The 27,255-nt window shown below is 37.9% G+C and overlaps 1 protein-coding gene across 8 annotated transcripts in view; it reads left to right on the forward strand.

Moving 5' to 3' along the window:
* Window positions 1–27,255, forward strand: part of utrn (utrophin) — a 193,575-nt gene that overhangs the window by 80,825 nt on the left and 85,495 nt on the right. For 7 of the 8 annotated variants that reach the window (XM_052594682.1, XM_052594686.1, XM_052594679.1 and 4 more), the window contains 3 exons: window positions 272–477; window positions 5,633–5,787; window positions 6,851–7,040. In XM_052594682.1, the coding sequence (XP_052450642.1) occupies window positions 272–477; window positions 5,633–5,787; window positions 6,851–7,040 (551 nt within the window). Of the gene's footprint in view, window positions 1–271; window positions 478–5,632; window positions 5,788–6,850; window positions 7,041–9,070; window positions 9,312–27,255 lie in introns of those variants that run through there. The other variant, XM_052594687.1, reaches the window with a different exon arrangement.

Consider the following 27,255-nt stretch of genomic DNA (forward strand, 5'->3'; position numbering starts at 1 on the left):
AATCTGCAACTTTTTGTCCCTTTAGATGTTATATCCATTCTTTAATGCATTAAATATATTAATTGTTAGAGTTTTTAAAGTGGTTGTTTTTAAGTACCGAAGGCTTTGAGAAATTGGCTATTGTTTTATAAAAATAAATAAAAGAACAAAAGTGAACACGAGCGGTGGTTCTGATGAATAAACTGAGGACGTGTATTAATGGAGAAGCATGTGGAAGGCATCTGTTGTGTGAGATAGTGAGACTCATTCCTCTCTTTCTGCTGTGTGTCAGTGGAGAAGGTCCGCAGCCAATGGGACGGCACACAGCACGGCGTGGAGGCGCGGCTTCTGCAGCTGGAGTGCATGATTGGCCACAGCGACCAATGGGAGGAGCAGAGGAACAATCTGAAGGTTCTGATTGGTCAAAATGAGATGCGTCTGAACAACCTGCTGCAGCTGAACCGGGAGCCGCTCACCAAACAGATCAGTGACAACAAGGTGAGATGTTGACCTTTGACCTGTGTGACCTCTGAGTGTGACCTTTCACTGAGTAAGAATCATGTGAAAAGATTTGCTGCTCTTCCAGTAAAACATCATTTTCATAAGTCTCAAGACTTGGTCTCAGCTCCTGAATTCTTTGTCTTAACCTCATTGGGAGTTGCAGACAAATGCACTTTCCAACAAATAAATAATGTTTTCGATTTATTTGATGACACTGGAATCTGATACGGTTTGATTTGTAGTCGAGCGAAGAGAAGAATTAAATTTTTGCACTTTTTGTCATTTAATTACTTTTGGAAGTGACCGTATTAACATCATCTGAATCTTAGCTCTACATGTTTCCTTACAGATATTTGCACAGTCTTTCACTAAAGTGGCTATTTAAGTGAAGAACAAACACTCATGGTTTGTTTTGTCAGGGAGTGACAGAATTAAATTGCCTTATTTAATTAAAAGTCCAGAGTGGCCTTGTAAGGTACATGTTCCAATTAAGCCCCCTATGATTTTTTCAATGAAAAAGCTTCAATTTTTTTATTAAACAAACACTTCAGATGTGATTCTTTTTTAATAATCATCCAACCTAATTAAAGAACTGTCAAATGGATTACATTTTAAAGGAGTAGTTCACTAAAAATGAAAATTTGCTGAAAATGTGCTCATCCTGAGGTCATTCAAGATGCAGATGAGTTTGTTTCTTTATCAGATTTGGAGACTTGTAGCATTGTATCACTTGCTCACCGATGGATGGATCACAATAATCCACACTAGAGCCCAACCGATATGGGTTTATTGGGGCCAATACCGATATTGGGGAGTAAAAAAAAGGCAGATATCGATATATCGGCCGATATTTTTGTGTATATTATACTCGTTCAACGGGTCACAAATCTCATGGTTCGAATCACATTACAGTTTTTTGACCCATGGATCGGATCATTTTTCGGATCAACAAGGAAAAAAAAGAAGAGAGAAGTGAACAGCCAGTAAATACAAAACAGTGTTACAAATAAAATAAAATTGATAGTATTAAAATACAGAAATGTAATAATTAGGGAACATAACAGTGCATAGTGTATACTCTATAAATCAAAGTTGTTTGATGATCATTAATGACAGCAGCAGTATTTATAGGCTGCTGTCCCTTTAAGACCTGATGCACGGATCTGATATGATACAAATCACATCCCATTTCTTTCTCAGCTGTTTTCATTTACTTTTATAACGTTTATTTATCTCTAATTCAAATCAGTTCCATTAAACTTTATTCCGCTGAAGTTTGTTTTACTTTGGAACTTTCATTCAAATCGAATCATGGCGGAATTTAATGTGGAGTCCTTTCGCAGGGCACTTACGGTTGAATAAAACAATGCTTGAATGCTGCCTGAACAAGAGACCTCTGAAGGGAAAGTGTTGACTCCACCCTCTGCGTGTCAGTAGCCCCCCCGGGATCGCTAGATCGGTTGGCGCTGTACCGCGAATTTAACCACCTGTAACTCTAGATGTACACTATGATTGTGTTTGAAAGGGTTACTCGAGCTGAAGGGATCCCCCGAATTTGGTGTGGATTCGCCATACCGTTATCGAGATATGGACATTCAAAGTTTCAATGGTTTACCACAGAAAAAAAAGCACAAATATCAGGGCATGACAAAACTTCTCCAGGCCCCAAAAATACCCTTAGACTCCAGAGTAGGGCTGGGATAAACAATTATTTTTTAAACGATTAATCTAGCGATAATTTTTTCCATGCATCGATTAATCTAACGATTAATTTTTTCTGACCGATTTAATTTCGATTATCTCCCCATTAATTGACTACTAACAGTTTATACATGTTGATTTACATATCTGAATGAAAAAAACATGAATTTCTTAACATATGTTTATTGCTCTTAAAATTACAAAATAAAAGACTGACTAAGAATGCATTACTTTGCACTTGTATAGAGATAGCATTCAATAAAACCTTGAAGCCTTGAAAACACATAGCTTACTGAAACAAGCTTACTGAACACATAGGGCCTAGCTTAATGAAAAAAAGTTCTTCTTTCAGATGAAAATAACAACAACTTGATGTCTAGCATTCATTAAAAAAGGTCACCCAAAATACTTGTTTAGAGCAATTGAAAGAATACAGTAACCAATGTAAACTTGAGGGCTTTAAGCTAATACAGAGAGTGCTTTTCCAAAAAAAAAAAAAATTAACAGTGGGAGCCAGCAGCCTGTCATGGAGAAAAAAAAAATCTCTGAATGCTCCACGTGAAACTTTGGCGTTCCGCCCTTTTTCTATCGTGTCTAATAATTTTAGTTAATATGCACGAGGGAGAGAGAGAGAGAGAGAGAGATAGGGCTTGTGTAGTTTGAAGACTGAGTGCGTGAGCGAAACTTTGGTGTTTCGCCCTTTTTCTATCGTGTTTAATGATTATGATTAATATGCACAAGGGAGAGAGAGAACAAGAAGCGCTCGTGTTGTTTGAAGACTGTGAGTGTGCGCGCGCAGCCGGGGCTCTCTCTCGCATAAAAACAGGTCGACAAATCGATGTGCATATTTTGCGTCGACGTATTTTTTGCGTCGACGTCACCGATGACCTCGACGCACTGTCCCAGCCCTACTCCAGAGGGTTAAGCTTGAAAGCATTTCATCCAGGTCACCAGTAACAAACAATGGAGCACGCTCTGCTGGACAAAATAAGTAATAACCCCATTTTAAGCATTTTATCCTTGTTACATGTTCTGAAAAAAATAAAATAATAAAAGTTAATACCAGTGGTATATTTTCCCATACCAATATATCGGCAACAGGCTCATATCGGCCGATAATATCAGCAAAACGATATATTGGCCGGGCTCTAATCCACACCACTCCAGTCCATCAGTTAATGTCTTGTGAAGCCAAAAGCTGCATGTTTGTAAGAAACATTATCCATCATTAAGATGTTTTTAACATCAAACCATTGCTTCTGTCTGAAATATGAGTCCATAATCCATAACAACGCCATATTTCGTTGTCAATGCAGCAAGCTCCTCTTATTTGTAGGCGTTATCATCCCTATTCGTTTGATGTCACTTTAATTTATTTTCTCATCATGCTCCGTTTCTCCCCACAATATAGCTGAAGTTCATTAATTCAAGAATGAGTTCTGAGCACAGGAAATTCAGTGCATGTGGTTTTATATGGGGTTTGATGTGTTTATAGCTTTGTGGGCTTGTTAAGAAAAAAAAATAGAGCTGCTCCTATTAAACTCACTTGACAAAAGAGTCATCTTTCTGGATTATAATTAGAGACAGAGCATGAAATCTTTTTGTGGCTCAAGAAGCTTTCCATTTCCTTTGGTTGTCAATAGCTCGCTACAGATATTATTAAGTTCCAGTGTTCAAATACAGATGATTGCTTCTAAGTACCAAGCAAGTGAATCATATGAGTTCGGCATTTGCTTCATTTATTTTTAAAATGTATTCATGTTTTAGTTTTAAAATTCCCGTCAGTATTCAGGCAGATTCTTTGGGCGGCTGATCAAGCTCAGCAGATTACAGATGCAAACATTATTAGGGTTACTTCACGTTCATTTGAACTCAATGGAGAGCAACAACTTTTGAAGAAATTGATTTGCTTTCTGCAGGTTGTAGATCACTAGAGCTGAAAAATCCTGAAAATCAATGATTAAAAAACACATTTCATTATCGTTTAGTTAGATATGTGCGCTATGGCGTAAACCCAGCTTGTCCAAATCATGTGAGTTCTTCATAAGCTTCTAAGCATTGAGTTTGATGGGGGCAGGAGGATGCATCGTGCTTAGACATATTGATGTTTATCCCATTTCCTGACATATTCTTATCTGTAAATGTGCAAGATTGAAAGACATGCAAGTATTTACAGTGAGGGAACATTCACTTTAACAGAGTGCAAATGAAATGACTGAAATATCCATGTTGATGTAAAATTAGCAGTTTGAACATCAAATTTAGTTAATAAAAGAGGGCTTCTCATCAATTTCTAAATTAATTGAAGAAATGATAGTCAAATGAACCAATACAATAAATCATGAATGAATGAGATTTAATATTAGTCTTGTAGACTGTTCTTCAGATTATTTCTAATACTCTACAGTTTGGTAGTGTAATTATGCTTCAACAATGTCATGTCAATAAATACTACTATAATAATTATCATTAAATAATTAATATGCTACCATATAATTGTTTTTATAAATATTGTGACAATGAATGCTAACAACTATTCAAATTAGAATATTGTAGTATTAAATACTACTATAATTATGCTTTTCCTAATATATTACTTCAATAAATGCTAATCAACTCTATTTTAATTATACCTCTACAAATATTTTAGAAACAAATTCTAACAAATACTCGAATGAATGCCAATAAATATGAATGTGATGATTTTGCTCTAGTGTTCTAAATTATTTTAATTTGACAAATATTTTGGAAATAAATGCAAATGAATATATTATTTTGATGATATATCATATAATGATACTTTCATAAAAATATTGCAATAAATACTAACAAATACTACTGTAATAATATTTCACTGTTAAATAGTACACATAAAAATCAGAAAGATTATTACAGCACTAATATTAATTAAATATTTATGTATTTAGCTTCTATTTTAAAAGAGTTTGTATTCCTTTATGTAATCCACATAACAATATATGTAAGATATTCACTGAACTGAAGACATAATTGTCAGATTAAACATTGCATTAAATCATGAATTAATGAGATTTGATATTGCTTGTGCAGACTCTTCTTAAGAACATCTCTAAGGAGTCGTGCACCTAATATGCACAGGTGTAACTGTGGCTTTTGAATTAATTCACACACACACACACACACCCACACACACACACTACTGAGACGTACCTGTAGGGGATGCTAGAGTCATAATTTCACTGCCTTATTGTTTGGTATTCATATATTATTTAAATGTTTTAAACATGAGTAGATATTTCAGTGTCTGCCTTAGGTTAGAAATACAGATTTTAAGGTTGTTGACACTGTTTTTCTGAAGGTAAAGTTACTCTCTGCGCGTGAAGCAAACATCATCTGACTTCTGTAGCGACTGCACTCTCTTTGTCATCGGTTTAGGTGGTAGCTTCATGTATTCATTTCTTTTTGTTGTCAGGCGTTCCTGCAGGAGCTCAGTCGAGGACAGGAGAGCGTGACATCCTTTAATGAACTGTCCAATCAGCTTCTGCAGGAATACGCCTCTGATGACACGCGCAAGGTCAAAGAGGTCATGGACAGAGTCAACACGGCGTGGAACAGCGTCAACAACAGGTGTGTGCATGTGTATTTATGAGTGTCTATATGTCATAAACACACTCAATCACACTAATGTTCAGCATGTACAGATATCACACACACTTCTCCACATGAAGATCATCATTACATCTCCTTCCATAAATGTTATTACTGTGGCATGTGATAAATACTGTTGTTATTATGCTTCCTAAATATTGCAGTAATATATGCTACCATCATAAATATTACAGTTATTCTTGCTTTTATGAATTTTGCAGAAATGTCATCATGATCATATCGTGGTAATAAATACTACAGCCATAACTGTGCTCTTAAGAATATTTCAGATATAAATACTACCATAATGATATTGAATGTATATTACCAGAATTATGCTGTCATGAAATACTACCATTCTAGTTTAGTAATGGATTGAATCATCATTATGCATTATGTTATATGATATTGTCATAATAAATACTGCCATAAAATGTGAATAATACTTAACCATAATTATTCTCACAAAATACTACTGTAAAAATAATTTGGTAATTATATCGTAATTATACTTTCATGAATAAAGTAAATAAATGTTTATAATACATTCATCATAAAATTGCTATAATAAATACTACATTAACAATGTTGAATTATTATGCTCTCACAAAATACTGCTGTAAGAATAATTTGGGAATAAATTGTTTTCACAAATATTTTGTAAATGCTAATAAATGCTGAATACTCAAGTGTTCTGATATTAAATACTATTCATATGCTTTTATGCTTTTATTAATATAATTTCAATAAATGCTAACAAATACTACTGCAGTAGTATTGCTGTATTAAATACTATTTTGGTTATATATTGGTAATACACAATGTTTGTGAAATTAAATGCTACTATAATTATACTTTCATAAATACTACTGTAATAGCTGCTCTATTAGATACTACCTTGATTGTGCTTTTATAAATACCATGTAAAGAACTATTAATACATGCTTCCATGATAATCTAGTCTGTGTGTTAACTCCAGTGGTTTCGAGCAGTGTTTTTCAGCGTGGTTGATTGTAGTGTTGTCCTGGTCTGTGGTCTCCAGGGCTTCGGACCGTCAGGCTGCGCTTGATTCAGAGCTGAAGTCTCTCCAGACGTGTCTCCGAGAGCTCGAGTCCTTCCTCAAGTGGCTCCATGAGGCGGAGACTACGGTCAACGTGTTATCTGACGCCGCCCAGAGGGAGGAGCTCTCGCAGGACTCCGCCCACATCAAAGAGCTGAAGGGGCAGCTCGGGGTAAGAACATGTACTTATATTCCTTCACATCCGTTTGGGACGAGAGCCAACGGTGCAGCTTATTTCTGGCATCCCAGAAGTCGTGTAAAACCAACCAGTCGGATTCGAGATTTTCCAGTTGCCAGTTTTGACTTCTGCTACTGAAATGTGTGCGATGATCAGTGTGTGAACTGCAGAAGAATCTGGAAGATTCGTGTGAACTTTATTCAGTTATCTCTCCGTCAGTCCTCTTTAGTTCCCTCGTCAGCCAGACCGCGGCGTTTGTGTAATCAAGGTACAGATCACTGAGAAAGAGCAAGTCTTTCTTTTCTTCTCTCTCCTCCTGTTAGATTCATACATCACAGTTTGATTTCTATATCTGCTGTCTGCTCTAATACCGACTGTACGCTCTCACGGTCTGCTGTGGTTCAGCAGCCTACACACTACAAATGCACTAAACACACTCAAACAGACTGTCCCGACTCTCAAGGCGCACCAATCCATTGAATAATCTTTTATTGTCATGTTGCATGGCAACAAATGGCATTTCTGCAGCCGTGAAGGGCGCCGCGAGGACATTTGTAAGGTCGTTTGAAACCAAAGTGAGCAGCGGAGTTCTTTGGTGAAGGCCGTTAGTGAAGTGCACTGACGATTGTCACTTCAACATCTGAGTGAAGAGTCCTCAACTCATTCATTTGAAGGTTTGGGGGCTTTACAGGCTCAAAACTCTTCACACTTTTGCATATTTTTGTTTATTTATTTGTTTGTTTATTATCATTATTAAGCGCTTTATCATTGTAAGCTCTTTGAGTGTCTAGAAAAGCGCTATATAAATGTAAGGAATTATTATTATTATTATGATTGGCATTTTGTTGTTTACCGTTGTTTGTTGCCCATCCATCTTTATCACTGTACAACTGAATCCCACTCAGATCACACCGACTTGGTAGTGGTCCTTGTGACGAGACAGACAGATGGAGAGAGAGAGACGGACACAGATCTGAGATGCAAACCCTGAGTGTTTGATTACCCAGAGACTGTAGTGAGTCTAACCTCTTGTGTTGTGTTTCTGAACACATGAAACGGCAGGACTTGATTGATCTGGAGCTGATTGGATGGTAAAGGATGGATGGTAGGTGTTGTTGTATAATGGAGGCAGGGGGTTGGAAGAACGGGGCTAAAAATAGATCTAAAATGAAGAATTAGAATTGACCCACTTTACTTATTTATGGATAGTTCACCCCCCATAAGATGTAAATTCTGTCTTTATTTACTCATCCTATTTTTGTCCTATACCTGTGGAGTGCAAAAAGAAGATATTTTGAAGACTATTATAGATATTCTATATCTAGGGGGTTAATCTCTGTACTATAATTATAATATTATGGTGCTTTTGTGTCCTTTTGGAAGCTTGAACCTGAAATTAAACTTGTTATTGCATGGAAAAGAGTGAGAAGCACATTCTTCAAAATTTCGCATTTTGTGTTCAGTCAGTCATACAGGTCTGGAATGAAATGTGGTCAGAATCTTGATTTTTGGGTGAACGATTCCTTTAAGGACGTAAGTGGGTCAGTATTGATTTCATGTTAGCTTTGTGAAGGTTTGTGGTCAAGGGTCATCAGAAGTACAGAATGAGGAGATAAAAGCACTTCGACACTGGTTTCCATTTCAAATCATTACTGTTCTCCTGGTGTCTCCCTCTTTTCTCTGATGGGTCTCACCGCTCTAATTCTCTCTCTCTCAGGAGATGTGCTCTCTTTCAGTAAAGTGTGTCACCCTCATTCATTGCCTTTATGAATCTATACACTCTCTCGTTCTCATTCTTTTGGTGCTGAAAGAGACTCTCCGTCTCTTGAACGCTCTCCGGGGTTTGTATCAACCCTTCCCTCCCCCTTTCTCACAGCATCTCTCTCTCCCTCGTTCATTGTCTTTTTTGTGGTTCGGTGTTAATTCTCTCTCTGTGACTGTCGTTTATTGCTGGAGAGAAGCGAGCACTCGTTGCCGTCTCAGTCCTGACGCGCTTGAGCGTGCGTGCGTGCGTGTGTGTGGGACATGTTTGTCAGGGCTCGTCACATTTCGCTCGGCTGGTGGTGGGGGATATGTGAGCGTGCGTGAGTGTGTGTGAGTGTGTGTGTGTCGGTGAGGATGCATGCTCTCAGACGCTGGCAGTCGTGTGCTGGCAGAGTTAAGATGATGGCTGTAGTTCGGACGTCTCTGCAGAAAGTGGTGGTCTTCTTACACCGGCTCCAGAGAATGGCGATATCCTCCCCGCGTTACCAGAAACTGTGCAAGGTCAGTGTCTTGTGCACACACTCGCTGAAGCGCTCTCATCCCATCTCTGCTAGTTTACGGTAGTTGGATTTAGTTGGGTTAATTATGAGTCCTGTTGAAGTTCTAGTTAAGCAGTTTCTTGGGCTTTCTTTCTAAGGCTTCTTACTTTATTTTTATAACCCCCCCCCAATTCCAATAATCTGTTGTAGTGCTTTAAAAATATGTACGTTCTGTTCTTTATACCAAATGGCAATATTGATAACTCGTACAAACCTCATACATGACCAGTATGAACATTTGAATGACATTGATTTAATTTTCCTTGATGAATTTAGATGTGATATCTCCGAATAGTGTTGGATGTGAACATTGATGTAGTTTCCAGCGGTTTGTCGTGAGATGACCTGAAAACCTGTCCTAACCACGTTAGAGAGGAAGGAACATTTAAAAGAAATCGATTTGATGTGAAGTATAAGAGATGTTAAAGGATTCCTGTTAGTAATGTTGTGTATGAGTGATGATCTGTTTAGCTGCTGTCAGCGTGAGCTGTCAGCAATCAACCTTTGAGTGTGTGTGTGTGTGTGTGTGATAGAGATTAGAGAAAGCAACAGCTGTTCTGATATTCAGTGTTTAGCTGAAATCCTCACAGGATTTACACACACGGCGTTGCTGAGAGATGAAGAGCTTTTTAAACAATAGCGAGTTCCTCTTTGTGTGTGTGTGTTTTAAAGAGACAGCAGCACGTGGCACTGTTGTGTGTGAAAGTGAGACCTGGTCTCTGTTATTGTAAGATTACGGGGTTCGCGCCTCTGAAGTGGGTCATATGTAGCACTTGTTTTTGGAATTTTGGAATTCTTTCACGGTTTATTATGTTATGAATTAATGCAGTTCTGTAATTTAGCATTTTCACCCCTTTTCTGATCTTTTAAGTATAAACCATTAAACAAGTTGTTTTTGTTACGTTTTTTTTCATATGTACATGAGCACTTTTGTGATTGGTTAATCAATGTGTGTGGACATTCCATCATTCAATCGGAGCAGGTCTAGCTGCTAAATGCTGATTATGTGTTAATGTAAATGTGTGCAGTTATATATTAATATAAATTCAAGGACGATTTAAGATGCTTTCGCATGAAGATTAGCCACTTTTGCTGCTTATTAGATATGACAGAATGATAAATAATATTTTTTACATGATAATAAGAGGTTTGTCCTAACCGTCCATTGCCGCAACAAGTCATAGGACTTTTTCTGGTTTGGTAGACATCCGTTTCTGTGGATCTGCTTAAAAATCCTGCTCCATCAAACACGTTCTGATTTTCTGCATGATTTTCACTTTCAACTGGGGAGAGCTAAATGGCTTATTACTAAAACCATCACAGTGTGTCTGTCTGGTTGGACAGGTTGCACATTTCAGTAAATGGTCTGGGTGTACATGGAACCGAGTTTTGGTTTGTGAATGGTGGAATATGTCACATACTACATCCAACCTAACGTGGATGTAGCAACAAATCAAATAGGAACAAACTAATTGTTTTCATGATGTAACCCTTTAAAAAATCACGTTTCAAGAGAGTGTTTCATTATATGCAGAAAAGCAGTCAGTTTGCAGCATTTATAACAGAAAACTATCTCACTGAATTAACCTGAGTTTGAGTGTCTCGATCAAGGGGATATAAGAAAAGGTGGAAATCTTTAGGTCCTTTATGATTGGTTTTGTTTCAGTCAAGATTTCTCAGTGGCTCCTGTTTTTCAATAACATGGACACAAATCTTAGTCTGATCAATAAAGAGTTTATTAAAAAAAGTACAATCATGCTCTGACTCCCAGTAGAAACAGTAAGAGGTAATAAAAATCTTGTATCCAGGACGGCTCTGCGGGTTTCTTGCTATGTAAATGCAAATCTGTATCAGTGCGACCATAAGCTTTGTGACCGTCAGTCAGCATGTGTCTCGTTGTCTGTGGTTTTCAGCTTGGATCTTAGTTCATGCAGAACATGGGTGTTGTTTTTCTCAAATATGTTGTAAAGTAAAGATTGCTGAGGGTTTTTGTCCGTGGCTAAACGCTTCACTGTATTTGATGTTTTCACTGGCTTTTATAACACTGCAGATGTGTTGCCCATGCTGTTTTTTCCAGCGTTGCACAATGTTGTTTTGTTTTGCATTGTGTATGATTTTTCAATTAACTTAATTATCAGTAATTAACTCTAAATAAAAAAAAATTACTCATCAGTTCATTAGTCCCATATGTGAAATCCATCAGACGAAACGCACACACTCTACGAGCACCAACTCTACCCTGAGGAACATAAGGTACTCCTCACTCGATTAAGCAGCCCTAGGCCAGATGGAGGCGGTGTGGTGATCGTTTAAACGTCCCAGGGCGGCACTGCTGGCTCTGCACCCTTGGGATGGCATCAGTCTTTCTGCGCTCCATTACTCTCTCCTGGGAGGCATCCATCTTTTGGAGATCATTCCAGACTCCAAAGACTTGCTCTCCTGTACCTCCTCCATATGTGTGAGGCAACATGGTTGGAAACTACTGGCTTAACAGGCTAATAGCTTTTGTTTAAGTTCTTGAAGCAGTTTTTCAATTACAAATGTCTAATTTGGTACCATTTTGTAAGGTGTCATGTTATGGTAGGACAACTCTTCAATAAATGAACCAATGTAAATGGTATTGGTGTAAAAGTGCACAAAAATGATTTTTCTGAACATTTTAAACCGTAAGCTTAAGTTAGTTTAAAGCACTTAATACAGAGTACGTGTCATGTTTAGAACAACTTGGCTCATGTACTTTTCCCGCAGCAGTTCACTCATTATGTAATTTCACAGTTTATCAGTAAACAATATTCTCCCATCCATGTACATTCAGATTAAGTAATGCATGCTGAAGTTCTGCACATGCGATGGTGAAAACCACACTGTATTTGTTCCTTACACATGCGTGTCAAACTGAAAAACACCTTTAAAAAATGTCTATACAGTTACTTGTACTGTTACACCCCTAGTATTCTAGTATTTTCTATGAACTGCCGTAATGAAAAGCAAATCATTATCTTAGGGTGGGACTGCTTATTTAGGTGAATGTAATGCAAAGAAGTTGGATTACTTTTTAAGTTGATAAACCAGGGGTGTCCAAACCTGCTCCTGGAGGGCCACTGTCCTGCAGAGTTTAGCTCCAACCCTAATTAAACACACTTGAACCAGTTAGTCAAGGACTTACTAGTCAGGTGTGTAGATCAGGTTGGAGCTAAACTCTGCAGGACATTGCTCCCCCTGGTGCAGGATCAGACACCCCTGGGATAAATTGATTGATGGATCTCCATTGTTAATTATTATTACAATTTTTTATCCACACACATAAAGAGCATACATAACTACGACTATTTATTCATCTTGACTAATCTGCAGAAGTTATGAGGTTGCCTGGTGATAGGTGCGATGACAATTGTGTAAGCATATGCATATGTTTTTACAAGAAAAGCCTCTTCCAAACATGCAGAAGTGTGCAGTGTTGGGAACCATTCTAATATGGTTGGGAACCATTGGGAATATTAGGCAGGAAATATGAGTCTTTCGTTAAAGTACTTGACTCAGTTTGTCAGTGTGCAATTGTCCAATTTGGGACTAGTTTTCTAAGGTAGATCAACTGATGTAAATGGTGAAGGTAAATGGTAAATTTTGTGCAATTGTACACACACAAAAAGGAGCTCACTCTGAGTTTTTAAATATATTGTCCCATCCTGAGATGATATGCATGCCTCTTGCAAACAAGCAGGTACAGTTCTGACCACCTCTGTTTTCCAGACGCATGATAACCCTGGACTGGGCTCAGAGTTCAGAGACTTACCGCAAATGTATGTGCGAATTCAGAGGTTTTAAGAGAATGGTGCATTAGCAGTCTGTCATGTTACACACAAACACACACCAGCCTCTTTCACACTAACTCATCTCTCCTTCTCTCCAGTGCGCACACACATTGTGAGTCACGGCTGCTCCTCCCCTCACTTAAAGCACATTTGCACTGATGTCCATTACTGAGAGCCTGAGTGGAAGTGCTTATATTTGTGTGTGTGTGATTGTAGATTGGACCGTGTGCCAGAGTGAGATCACGATTAATCTGCATTTATGAGTCAGATCATCAAAATTTGCCACATTTCAGGAAAGAGATGTGTGGGCGTGTTCATAAATCTCTTCCGACATTGGGTGATATATTGTATGTCCTTGGCCAAAGTTGTCTGGGTATTGGTTGGTTGTAAAGACTCCTTTCCCTCCTCTCATATCCAGTCCTCTTCTTCTATTTCTCCTTTTCTTTCTCCATGTCTCGTCTCTTCTCGTGTCCTCTTCTTCTATGTCTCCTTTTCTTTCTTCCTGTCTCGTCTCTTCTTGTGTCCTTTACTTCTTTAACTCCTTTTCTTTCTCCATGTCTCGTCTCTTCTCGTGTCCTCTTCTTCTATGTCTCCTTTTCTTTCTTCCTGTCTATTATCTTCTTGTGTCCTTTACTTCTTTAACCCCTTTTCTTTCTCCATGTCTCGTCTCTTCTCGTGTCCTCTTCTATGTCTCCTTTTCTTTCTCCATGTCTCGTCTCTTCTTGTGTCCTCTTCTTCTATGTCTCCTTTTCTTTCTCCATGTCTCGTCTCTTCTTGTGTCCTCTACTTCTTTAACTCTTTTTCTTTCTCCATGTCTCGTCTCTTCTCGTGTCCTCTTCTTCTATGTCTCCTTTTCTTTCTCCATGTCTCGTCTCTTCTCGTGTCCTCTTCTTCTATGTCTCCTTTTCTTTCTCCATGTCTCGTCTCTTCTTGTGTCTTCTACTTCTTTAACTCCTTTTCTTTCTCCATGTCTCGTCTCTTCTCGTGTCCTCTACTTCTTTAACTCCTTTTCTTTCTCCATGTCTCGTCTCTTCTCGTGTCCTCTTCTTCTATGTCTCCTTTTCTTTCTCCATGTCTCGTCTCTTCTCGTGTCCTCTTCTTCTATGTCTCCTTTTCTTTCTCCATGTCTCGTCTCTTCTCGTGTCCTCTTCTTCTATGTCTCCTTTTCTTTCTCCATGTCTCGTCTCTTCTCGTGTCCTCTTCTTCTATGTCTCCTTTTCTTTCTCCATGTCTCGTCTCTTCTCGTGTCCTCTTCTGTGTCTCCTTTTCTTTCTTCATATCTCGTCTCTTCTCGTGTCCTCTATTTCTTTAACTCCTTTTCTTTCTCCATGTCTCGTCTCTTCTCGACCCACCTCTCATGTCCTCTAATGTCCCTCTAATGTGATTTTCACTCTATTCCTTCCTCCTTTAGGCTTGTACTCATCTTTATCTCTTGTCTCTCCTGTGCTCTTCCTCAGCTAACATCTAGTCTCTCTTTTCCAGTCAACTGTCTTTGTTTCTCCTCTGTTCTCCCCTCAAATCCTCGTCTCCCCTGTTGTCTACTTTCTCCTCCTTTCTCCCTGTCTTCACATCTTCCCCTCTTGTTTTGCCCCTCATCTTCCATGCCCTCTTCTTCCCAAAGTCTCGCTTCTATATGGTCTGGTGGACACATGTTGATGGAAATCACTTGTTGTTTAATTTCTCAATCTGTTCAGCTTTGAGTGTAATTCTGTCTGCTCCTGGTCAATAAGAGCCTGTCACACATATCTTCATATACATATGTCCGACTCTCATGAACAAAGACTCAGATTTCCATTCATCTCTTTCTTTCTGTGCAATCCCTCTCTTTCTGGTAGTAGCCAAGGCATGACATAAAGGAATGATAGCTTTCCTCATCACATTCATTTGTTTTAAAGCTCTGTCCTTCTAGACAGCACCTCCTTTATCATCCTGAAGGTCTGCTCATGGGTCATGTCTCATATTTGCTTTTTACATTTGTCTTCTCTTTTTTGTAGTCGTCTTTCCTTTCCTTTCCCTCTTGTCTACTCTCCCCTCCTCATCTTTTCTGTTCTGTGATTAATTTAGCATCAGTTCCACACATTTGTGTATCTTCCTTCTACAGATGCCTGTGTGTAGACCGTTTGCTTTTACTCATTGAAAGACAAAGAGCTCTTCATGCATTCACAATTATGGACTGCTGCCAGTTTAAGAGCAGAACAATCACAAATGGCCGAGTTTCTCCGTTTAGTGTATTGCTTGCTGCACCAGCAAGTCAGTGAAATGTGGTTCAATTCTGTATCCATTTCTCTCTGTCTCTTTATTTCCTCTAGCCAGTGCATTTCAGGTCCTGCTGTAGCAATGTCTTAACAGTCTGAAAATAAAATGGATAAAAAATCCCCAAAGATTCATTATTGCACAGACGGTGAAATGCCGGTGGATAAATATAGAAGCCATATTCTCCTGGGCACAGAAGCAGGACTAAAGTCACTAAAGACTGGACCTGCTTAATAATTCATTAACGAAAAGAGCAATGAACAAAGAAGGATGTGTAAAAACAAAAGCCCTTACTGCACAAGGCGTTTCCAAACCTTCGCCCACAATGAGCATGTTGGTGCTGATGTTCTACACACACTAATATAATAAGCTGTCGTTGGTTTGGACCATAAAGCCTCATAAATCTCTGAGATTAAAAGCTTTATTAAAAACCAAATTAACTCTGTGACTCTGTCACTGTATGTGAAAGAGAGAGACAGCAGAATATATGTGTGGTCTAAATCTACTACTTCTGACACCTCTGACCCGTAATTGTATACATAATGTTTTAATTATATAACCATAATTCTTCTTTATTTCAGTGGGTTTTTAATGTATTCGTGTATTTCCATAGTGATTCCCTGTCTTCGCCTCAAGCTGCTGGGATAGGGTCCAGCATCCCCATGACTATGTCGAATGAGCGGTTTGGAGTATGTATAGATAGTTTCCTGTCCTATCCAGATAGTCTGCTAACTCTACCTGTAGTTACTTCAAGTTCTGCTTCTGAAGGGCCATTATCCTGCAGAGTTTAGCTCCAAACACACATGAACAAACTAATCAGGGTCTTCAGGATTGTTAGAAACTTCCAGACAAGTGTTTTGGGGCAGGCTGGAGCTAAACTCTCCATGACGTGGTCTTCCATGAGCAGATTTAGACTCTCAGGCTCTACCTCTACTTTTGGCATGACAAATAACTCTAACTCTACTTCTGTTTAGTACCCTAACTCTACTGGGTCTCCTTCTAGTTGGATCTCTGTGAACTCTACATCCAATGGTGTATTTCTATATACATAATTAATGTACACAGTACACACGTTATGTAAGCAAAAACTTTTATTTTGGATGTGATTAATCATTTGACAGCACTACTGTGGTCCTCCATGAGCATAGTTTGACACCACTGCTGTATCTCTGCCACCTTCTCTATATCTAATGTCTCTACTTCTAACTCTAATTCTACTCCTTTTGACTCTGTCTAGCTCTACCATTGCTGTCTCTAATTTTATCTCTATTAAGGCTACGTATTCCATAATGCATAACTTCTCCTGCATTTGTTTGTCAGCTCATTCTCTCATTTACGTCTTCTATACTTCATCCCTCTTTGCCTTTCCTTCATTCCTCTACATCGTTTACTACTACTTTCCCATTTTCCACCCAATAAATGTCCCACATTCTCATGTAAAGTGTTATTTTGGCTGGTTATGATATAGTATTTTTAATCTGAAGTATGATATCATTGTGTATAGACTTCAGTAAAGAGTCCCGAGGGTCTGTACTGCAGGCGCTGGTGTGTGTGTGTTGTGTGTATATTTAGAAAGATGTCAAGGCCTGTTGAGAGGGAGTCTAATCAAGAGTTCTGAACGCACTCTACTACTATGTCACTCATTGGTGCATCATGGGAGATGCTGTCATAAAACCATTCTCATTTCGTCCTTTTTTTTTTAGACTGAATACAAATGACTGGAATACATCCTCTCTCCAGACACACATGCCATATACAGTACAAGCACAAATCACACACACTTCCATATATCTCTGAATAGACTGAGGAAATAGCTCAAAGATGTATTTTGAATAGAATTTTCTTTTGCAAAAATATTCCTCCCCATACTGCTCTCTTGAAACTGGCTTCCAGAAGCATTGAAGGTCTTGTGTGACAGGTTCTCTTTTCCTCTCTCAGTCTGTCTCTATTTTTTGGCCTATCCTGTCACCCTTTCTCCCATTCTTACAGTCATAAGGAAGACACTGTTATGCCCCAGAGTGTTGTTTTGTACATCATTTTCTCCCTCTCTCCAATTTTCTCAATCTCAACGTTTCTAAACTTGTTTTAATGGCATTGGCAGTGTTTTGGAAGATTGCAAACAGCCGCTTATAATAATGTTACATCCTCTGAAATACACACACATACTCTTTCTATCTAATCACTAAGAGCGTTTGCATTCAGACAATCCATCCTACTTATCCAGGGTCAGTTCGATAGTGTTCTGCTCAAGGTGGAGTGACAGACACAAGCAAGTCGATCTTTGATTAGATGTTGTTCGACTGCAGTCTCTTGCAAGACAAGAACACACAGACATAAACATGTACAGTATACTGAAAGCTTATTTTCTTTTATAGGTGGCAACTTTACTTCGAGATAATGCTCTGTAGTCGCTCTTAATGCTCTTAATGTTATATTTGAAATGTTAAATACATTTTCTCATCCTTGACCCCACATGCATCCTAAACAGCTGTGAGTCCAGTAGTCATATGACGGTATAATATTTTCATGGTGCGATTAATGCTTAATGCTTTTATCACTATATTATCACAGTATTGAAATATAGTTGCAAAAAAGTGTTGTAATAAAGTATAACAGGGTTAGTAACTCTTTTCTTAACAACAAAGAATGAAACCTTTACATACAATAAAGTATTACACAAAATATAAAGTAAAACATTTCAAACGGATTAAAGTGCAAAAGAATTATTTAATTATATATAAAAGTTAACAATGCAATGCATCGATTTAATAAGTGTGCATTACATACAAGTTGGCATTTGTGACGCAATGCATAGTTTCTAGCACATATCCATTGGTAAACCATGATTTATTTATATATAATTATTAGAAGACGCTATATTAGTGACCCAATATTTTATATGTAGACCGATTTCTCCTATATCTAAACTGTTTCTCAAGCACGTTTTCTCTCTCATCACCATTTTGCGATGAATTCGAGCTAGTTCGACAGGTCTCATAATCAGATCGTATTGATTGTATTGAATCGTATTGCATCGCATAGGTAGCTGCTTGTGTTATTAATGTATCGAGTCGTTGGCTATGCATCGAGATGTGTATCGCATCAGCCACAGTTATGGAGAAGCGCATCCCTTTTTGAGAGATTTTTAATTGAAATGTATTTGCTGTATGAATTTGACAGTATTACTTATACATAGTGACCATGCATTTGAATTAGCTTGGTTTTTAGAGATTCGTCGTGTTGGTTTAAGACTAGTTCTCTGATTTAGTTTGGGGTTTATTTTCCGTTCAGATGGCTGTTCTGTTTCTATGTCACTTTCTGTTTTATTCTGATCTATTTGAATGTCCCTGCCTGATGATGCAACCATGACATCATAAAGCATTGCCGTGGTAACAACCAGCTCTTTCTGACCCCATAAAGCTATCTTGTTATATTAACGCACTGGAATGTGTAATATGATGTGATGGTGGCCCTTGCATAACCGCAGCTCATTAAAATACCATAGTGCAGACACTCATGATGCTAATTAGCTCACTCACAGCAGGATATTCCACCGATGGTAAAAAAAGATTCAAATGTGTTTGATCAGATCAGGTCAGATCAGGGCTAACGAAAGAGAGTTTAATAACTGACCTCTTAGTTACTCCTAATGATGTTATGGAGGATGACGTTTGGAGAACTAGTACTATTTTAGTTGCAGCAATTGTATATGTATTTCCCCCTTAGGTGCACTGGTGTGTCCAAAGAAAGTATAACCTTAAAATATAACTAAATTAACAAGATGTAAGGAACCCAATCTGTTAAAATCAGATGTAAATGGTTAACTGAACTTGAGTTTGTTATTGAGAATTAGATATATTGGGAAAATCTGCAGAGCTGTAGGTGCTACACACTACTATAGGCATCAATGTCATGTGTAATCATCTGTGTGATAGCAAAAGTTGCAGACATAAATTCAATAAATGTCTGTTTTTCACTGAGAATGAACTTAGTTTTCAATGTTACTTTGTTTTCACAATACAACAAGGTTTTATATCAAAGGATCAAGGACACATTAGATAACCTTGAGTCTCCTTAAGTCTTTAAACCACTGTGGAGTGTGATGGAAAATATGATTTGTGTGTTTAAGTAATGCAAGGTTTACACATGACTTCTGCTGTGCGGTCTCTTTGTGCATTTCCTCGCTGATTAAATAATTGACTTTGTACAAAAGTACAATTTTGCAGTTATACTCAAAAGCCCTTAACCATTATATTCATGTTAATGTTGCGCTCACGCGGAGGCTCTAAACACAGAAATCAGCTTGACTTCTCTCAGTAAAATACACTCAGATGCAATAGCACACTTGATCTGCTGAAGATATTTCAGGGGATGTTTTAACATGTTTGCAAATCCTTTAGGAACAGCTCAGCTATACACAGCTGACAACACTGAGCAAAAAAACTGTGCTGTTCATGCATTACCCTCACTGACTAATAGCAAATCAGCAGTAATATTGAAAGTACATCAAGACAATTAATTAGCTCATTTTAGGCCATTTTAACATTATCACCATTTGCCTTAATTATGCCTGCTCCTTAAAATAACCTAAATTAGTTGCAGAGTTAAGCAACATCCTATTTCTACATTTATCACACGTTGGGCAAGCAGCATGCTAGTTTTAAAAGACTCAGACTCACAAGTGCGCCCAGGGGTTGAGTTGCTTCATTAAATCACAGCGCGGTTGTCAGAGGGCCGTCTGAGAATTTGACTGTAATTTGTCGTCGCTGTGAGATGAGATAATGAATGCAGAGTGACTGCGGAAACTTCCAGTAATGTTTGTCAGGACCGTCTCGCTGCGGATTATTTCTGTCTGTGAGTTTTCTGAGGAGGAGCAGGAGATTTGGGGAAGAGACACATCTCATCCCCTAGTGAGGGAGGATCAAAGACAAATCAAAACACACCAGATCAGGTGACAGAATAACTACACGTACAGAACTCAGATTCGCATGCGTTTCATTTTCTCATTGTTTGCCTCTAGTTTATATCAGCTCCATGTAGTAAGTTTGTTTAATTTTTGGTTATTAATGTACTGTATTTTCAGTATCGGAGCCAGGAGAAGAAAATGAAACTCACCGAGACTCAAACCCACAACCTTAGGGTTAGGTGTCAAACTCTCTAACCACTAGGCCACGACTTCCCACAAAGCAGATTTATATTATATTACACCATTTAATAACATAAATTTATGTATTTGCTAAATTAGAAGAAGAATATTCGGCAAATGAAATTATTTGGCCAAAAATAGCAACAAAAGCTCTTTCTGTGTTCAAATAATCAAAAAGACAGAATAATAGAGGTGCACACTAATGCAGCAAACATGTCGGCAGTTTGGAAGCATTTAAAAGTATCAGAGAAAGACGCCAAAATCATTGCAAGCACCGACAGCGAGAGACGGTTTAGTACCGCATGTCTTTAATGAGGAGAGGAAGGAGTGGTTGTTGCTGGTTACTGTATAATGACTGAGATCGCACAATGCCCTTAAACAATTAAATAAACTGCAGAACGTTGTTTTATAATACACGCATGAATTGCATGTGTTCAAACGGCGCTGCATGAGCTCGCGGCACCAGGGTTCAAAGTCTGACACATGAGGAAAGTCTGCACAAGCCATGTGAAAATGCGATACGTGCAACAAACGTCTTCCCAAATTCGTACTGAGAATCACTTGTAAATCTACTGTTGTCAACAAAAAGAAGCAGCGACGGGATTCTGCCAAAATAAAAGCTGAGAAAAAGCAAAACTCCATCAAAGTTAATAAATGTTTTATTGTAATTTTACAATTACTTTAAAATAAAATAAAAAAGACTAAAAAGGATAATAATATTTATAACTGCTCTATTTATAGATTTATTATAGCATTCCCACATAGTGTTCAGACTAGGATCTGTAATATTTTCTAATGTTTTAAAAGAATTAACTTCTGCTCGGCAAGGTTGCATTTATTTGTACAGTAAAAAATACATGCCTGATTCAAGAGGGGTCTTAAAAATGTCCAAAAATATCATTTTACTAACTTTTGATTTTGTTAATTTTAAGTTAAATTGCGTTTTATTGGTATAATGTCTGCTAGAATGCCAAAAAAAGGGCTAATTTTGGCAGTTTTTATTTATGCCATGTTAAAAAAATTTATACATTTGGCAAAATGGGAGGAAAAAAATGCAAAACAAAAACGTGTTCGGTATTCGGCCTTTTGCCCAGTGTTTCATTTTATTCGGCTTCAGCCAATAATTTTAATTTCGGTGCATCCCTAAGTAGTAAGGGTAACACTAAAAGCCTTTATATATAATGCATTATAAAAGTAGTTTTAATGCAGTAGTTATGCCTTGTAATGCACCTTATAATGCATTGTACAGTCTCATGGAGAATTTTAACCACAGTTAATACATTATAGCACTTATCAATTCATTGTTACACTGTGCATTTTAATTTTGTTCTTATTTGTGACAAGATGTAATTTACAATGCGCATTATGATTTAATAACCCTTTACAATGTGAAAAATCAGCAGATTTGTCCTTAAGCAACTTCTTAATTGTGTAGTCTTATTATAGTATTTTTCAAAAATAAAAAAATTGATAAAAACATGACTAAAAAGGAAGTAAACACTGTAGCCGACAATGTACTCAGTAATCTGGTATGTTTGTGTGCACTGGCAACCCTCTACATTGCGAGTAAATCATTTGCATATGCGACTAAATCTTCACTCAGGCGACTAAATTGTCTAATATAAGCCAATGGCTAATAAATTCTCAGATTTTACTCACCATTGTGTGAGTTGGAGGCTAAGTATAAATTAAGCACGCATATATTCACTCGCAGAACACTCCCTGACTGAGCGCTATCTGATCTGTGATATTTTTCAGTTCATCTAAATGGATGCAAATGCGCAAATGCAGAGAGAGAGAGAGAGAGAGAGAGAGAGAGAGAGAGAGAGAATGAATGAATTGACACGCTACATGTAAGCGATATTCTTCAGTGTATTTTCTTGTCAAAATAACAGTGTTCCTTTGGAATTCCTCAGTGTTTAAGAACTGCTGGGTTTTCCGGTAGTGGGCGGAGCTAATGCACAATAGACAATCTCATTGGCTGGGGCTCATCTATTGTCGTCCCTGTTTTGATTTCAGCAAATCAGTTCAAGCGAACGCACACAATCTGGTTAATAATCATGAATCCAGCAGCTCCTTAATCCTTAGTGCTTATTATAGTGTTCTTATTAGTATAATTCATATCATCATTAAGTGTTTTGTTAGTTTTTTTTTCCAGTGTTTTTTCCCAATAACACTGAATGACCAAAAAGCACCACTACCAGTCAGTTCTAAGTTCTATCATTAAATAAAATTTGATTATATTATAATGATTGACTGACTGTTAAGAGTGCACTTTCAGATATTTAATTTTTTTGCCATTTTAATGTTTGTAAAATGTTAATTAAAAAATTTACTAGCCAATGGTGGTTCAATTGCCAAGGTGTCCATAGAGGGTTGACTGGGAATCAATTTTTCTAAAATAAATGCCAGTTAAATCTAATTTTGCATACAGTGCAAAGGTGATATGACACTGCATATAGTGCAGCATACTCTGAAATCATGCGCTCATGCATTTTTGTGTCTCTTCCTTAAGAAAATGATCTTGGTTAAACAGAGAACTTCATCAGCAAAGGCACATAATTGCAAAATGACAAATATTGGCATATTAGTCAACCAATATTACGGATTTTTTTTATTTTTTTATTTCTGTTAATTTTGTTATGCCATGTCAAAAATGGCCAAAGGTCTGATGATTTGGAAAAGTAGCAGCTGCACTGAAATACCTTTTTTGTCTAAAGCACAAACATTGTGGAGCAAGTTGCAGGCCAAAGTTTCACTTTTACCGTTAGGAGACCATGACATTTATTTAGGAAATAAATAGCTCTTGGTCCATGAGAGGTGGAATGAAGTTAAAAACCAGCAGTCTTGTCTTTCAGAGGTCGTCTTTCTGTCACTCATGACCTTCTGATGGGTTTGCTTCATTTCTTTTTAGGCTAGCCATTCAGTCCGACCTTAAAGTGTTTTCCTGTGCCTCATTCATCTCGGTTTCTTTTTGTGTTTCTCTAAATGTGTCTGTTTACCCGGAAGCCTTCACCTCTGAGAGGCGGAGAGGCAGTATATCAGAGGCGGAGAGAGAGAGCCGTGATTTAAAGTGTGTGGTTAAGTGACCCAATAGATCACGTCTCTATCACACTCATGATAGAGCGTGACATACGTGCATGGCTCCAGCTAGCGTCTTTCCTTTCTTCTGTCACTGTATGAGTGATCGTAATATAGTTACTGCACTACCAGTCAAAACTGGTTGAAAATTCATATTTTTTTTTAGATAATTCACTTCTGCTTCCCAAGCCTGCATTTATTTGCTCCAGAAAAATACAGCAAAAGCAGTAATATTGTGAAACATTTTTTTCCTCCTGAGTGCTCACGCGGTGTCTTGTAGTGAAGTACATTAGCAGATGGGCGGTACTTCTGCAAAGTTGAGTGTTAGCGCCGACACACAGACGCATGCAACTGTAATTGAAAGTGAACTCTGTAGGCTTTCTCTGCGAGCGTGCGTCATTGATTTTGAATGCATTTAGATGTAAAAGCAGATCAGCTACATAAAGCACATTTAGTCCATTTGCTGTCTAATGGAGCAGAGTTTCCTCGCTCTAGATGGACTGTAACAGTATTTGAGGGAAGATTGCTGACCGCGATCACAGACCCATCACCTGACCTTGTGCTCTGCTCATCTGATATCTCTGTGTCATGTGACTCTTCCCATCTGCTCTTCCTCTCTTCATCTAGCTGTGTTTCTAATGTGCTGATAATGTCAAACTCCACTGCAAATCTCACTCAACTTATGAGTTCTCAGCGTTTTCAGTAATGCGCCACCATTAGGAGCGCTTTCCTTGTGTGTTGGGTAATCTCGTTTAGGTTTGGGAGGTTCATAGAGGCACTGTGGATCCTAGCGTTCAGCCAAACTGGTTAATTAGGTTCATTAAGTTCTCTCTTTGGTACATTAGCACCTCTCTCTCTCTCTCTCTCTCTCTCTCTCTCTCTCTCTCTCTCTCTCTCTCTCTCTCTCTCCCTCAGTTGTCTGAAAGCTCGTCTGTTTGAGAGATGGCTTGATGTGCAGGTGGTCTCTACGCTAAACTCCTCTACACTTCACGACTGAAACTATGAAAGCTGTCCATCATAACTCAGAAGTGGAAAATCTTGAATAAAATAAAACAAGTCCAAATATGAATACAATAAAATACAAAAGTCCCTTTCCCTCAAATTCTGAAAATGTAAAAAAAAAAGAAAGCTAGATTCTAATTTTACATTCTTAATTTTTAAATTGTTGCTTAAAAAAATCTCAAATGTAATTTTTTATTTATTTATTATAGTGTTATTGTTTATCATTCAATTGATTTATTTATTTTTTTTTCATTAAAAATGTTAAACTTCAGAATAAAAAAAAAATGAATCAAGTAAACCAAATGCAAATATGCATTCAAATAAAACATATGGAAGTCCCTCTCCCTCAAATCCAGAAATGTCAAATCTGAATTCAGCATTTAAAATTGTAATTTTTTTATATTGTTGTTTTAAAAGAAATCAAATCTGCCTTTGTAATTGAACAATTATGAATAAAAAAAACGGATGATTTTAAAGTTCAGATTTGAAAGAAGTCTTGAATAAAAGAAAAATCCATAGTGTATAAAAATGCATATATAATCTACATAAATATACACAGATACTTTATTGTCATGACAAATAATTTTACATTTGCATTGCCAAAATGTTTGAATATTTTCTGACCCACACACACACACAAAAAATAAATATGGTGCAAAACAATGTGCGTACGTCTCTCTCTCTCTCTCTCTCTCTCTCTCTCTCTCTCTCTCTGATCTGAATGGTTGTATAAAGTGAGTTTAGCAGCAGGTCTGAGGTCAGCGTGATCTACTGCTCACACAGATGCTGTGTTTAATGTGTCTGCGAGCAGAAATGATAGATCAGCACTTAGTGATGCAGAAAACTGCAGCGGAGCAGACACACACACACACACACACACACACACAGCGCTCTGATGTGGAGAATGAGTTTGGCTGGATCATGAACGAGTGCAGAGAGCTGCAGATTGTGTTTCACAGCGGCTTCCATCAGTCGGTCTCATCATTTTGATCTTCAAACACAAATTTAGTCACTTGAGTTTGACCGTCCCCTTCACCTCCAGTCCGTGTCTCTCTCTCCCTCTCTCTCTCTCTCTCTCCCTCTCTCTCTCTCTCTCTCTTGTGTTTTAGGAGTGGTTGTTGGACATCCTCTCCCCTTATCTCTGCCCTCTTCCCCTTTGAGACCAAAAGAATCTTAAATGTTCTGGTCTGGTCGTTGTGGAAACGCTCTCTTATCGTCTGATTGGATGTAAAATGTCCAGCGCACCACTGTGTGTGTGTGTGTGTGTGTGTGTGTGTGAGAGAACACTTTTTCTGTCATTTACAGGAGCTGTGGGTTGCTCTTCTTGTACTCTCATCAGCTTGTTTCTCAGTGGAGAATAATCGTTCATTTGACAAATCTGCTTCCAGTTCCGACTCCAGTTCGATAACGATTATTTTAATTGTTTAAATGATGAAAGTGCTGAGAAGATTTGGAAAACACTCCAGCAGCCTGGTGTAATAAAGCAGCAGCAAATCACAAACTCATGTGCAGCTTTCACAAAAACAAAACAAAAAAGCTCAACAAGGCTGCATTATCATAAATTATAAATGTTACATTTTAATAGATAGATAGATAGATAAATAGGTAGATAGATATAGATATAATTTACATGCTGAATTTTTTTTTTGTGCAAACTGGCAACAACGCTTCATGGTATATTTAATGTGTATTGTATATTGTGTATTATTACAGTGTTTTGTCCATGTCATCAAAGGATGTTCTAGAACATGTTGGTTTTTCTTTATTACATTTTGGTAAGCATTCATTTGAATCATGTGATGTGACATGAGGCTGTTTGAACACATGATCATTTGTTTGTGGAAACATACGGGTGTGTGTGTGTGTGTGTGTGTGTGTGTGTTTGGCATGAGCAGATTGCCCTGGAATGTTTTGGAAAAGCCTCTTTCCCACGACACCTGCTTTAGGTTTAACATGATGGATTTCCTGTGTTTATGAAGATCAGGAGAATATGAAACGTGTTTTTCTGTAGACATGTTACGACTGTATTCAGCTGTCAGACTCTGAGCTGAATCCACTCAGAAATCATCGCAGTGTTTCAGTCCTCGTCCTGACTCCTAAATGAAGATCCTCAGAGGCGTCTGCATGAGTCTGTTTGACATCAGAATGAGGATTGTGTGCTTGACTGTAGCGTCTGAAGCACAGGTAAACATTTGAGCACTTGTTCTAGCTTTTAATGCATCACTGTCTCACACACACACACACACACACACACGAGTGCTGTGTGTATTGAGCGGGAGGAAATCACACCGGTCTGATAAGCGTGTGCTGCAGGGAGGAGTGAGCTGCTATTACTGAGGAATGCAGCGCTGCGATGGCAGGACGATAGAGAGACCGGCAGAAATCATCAGAGAAACCTATTACTGTAGATCTCATCAGAAATACCTCTACATATGTCTCCAAATGACTCCTTTTTTATGGATTTTATTTGTCATTCTTAGTGACTCTGTAGCAGTAGCTCTAGCAGAACGTCCTCTGGTGTACACAGTGCAGATCACTGACAGACACATTGAAAATGTACAATCTATACAGATCATTCAAGTGTGTTTTAAGTTTCATTTTAAACGTTTTGT

Source organism: Carassius gibelio, chromosome B23, assembly GCF_023724105.1.
Source record: "Carassius gibelio isolate Cgi1373 ecotype wild population from Czech Republic chromosome B23, carGib1.2-hapl.c, whole genome shotgun sequence".
NCBI lineage: Eukaryota > Metazoa > Chordata > Actinopteri > Cypriniformes > Cyprinidae > Carassius > Carassius gibelio.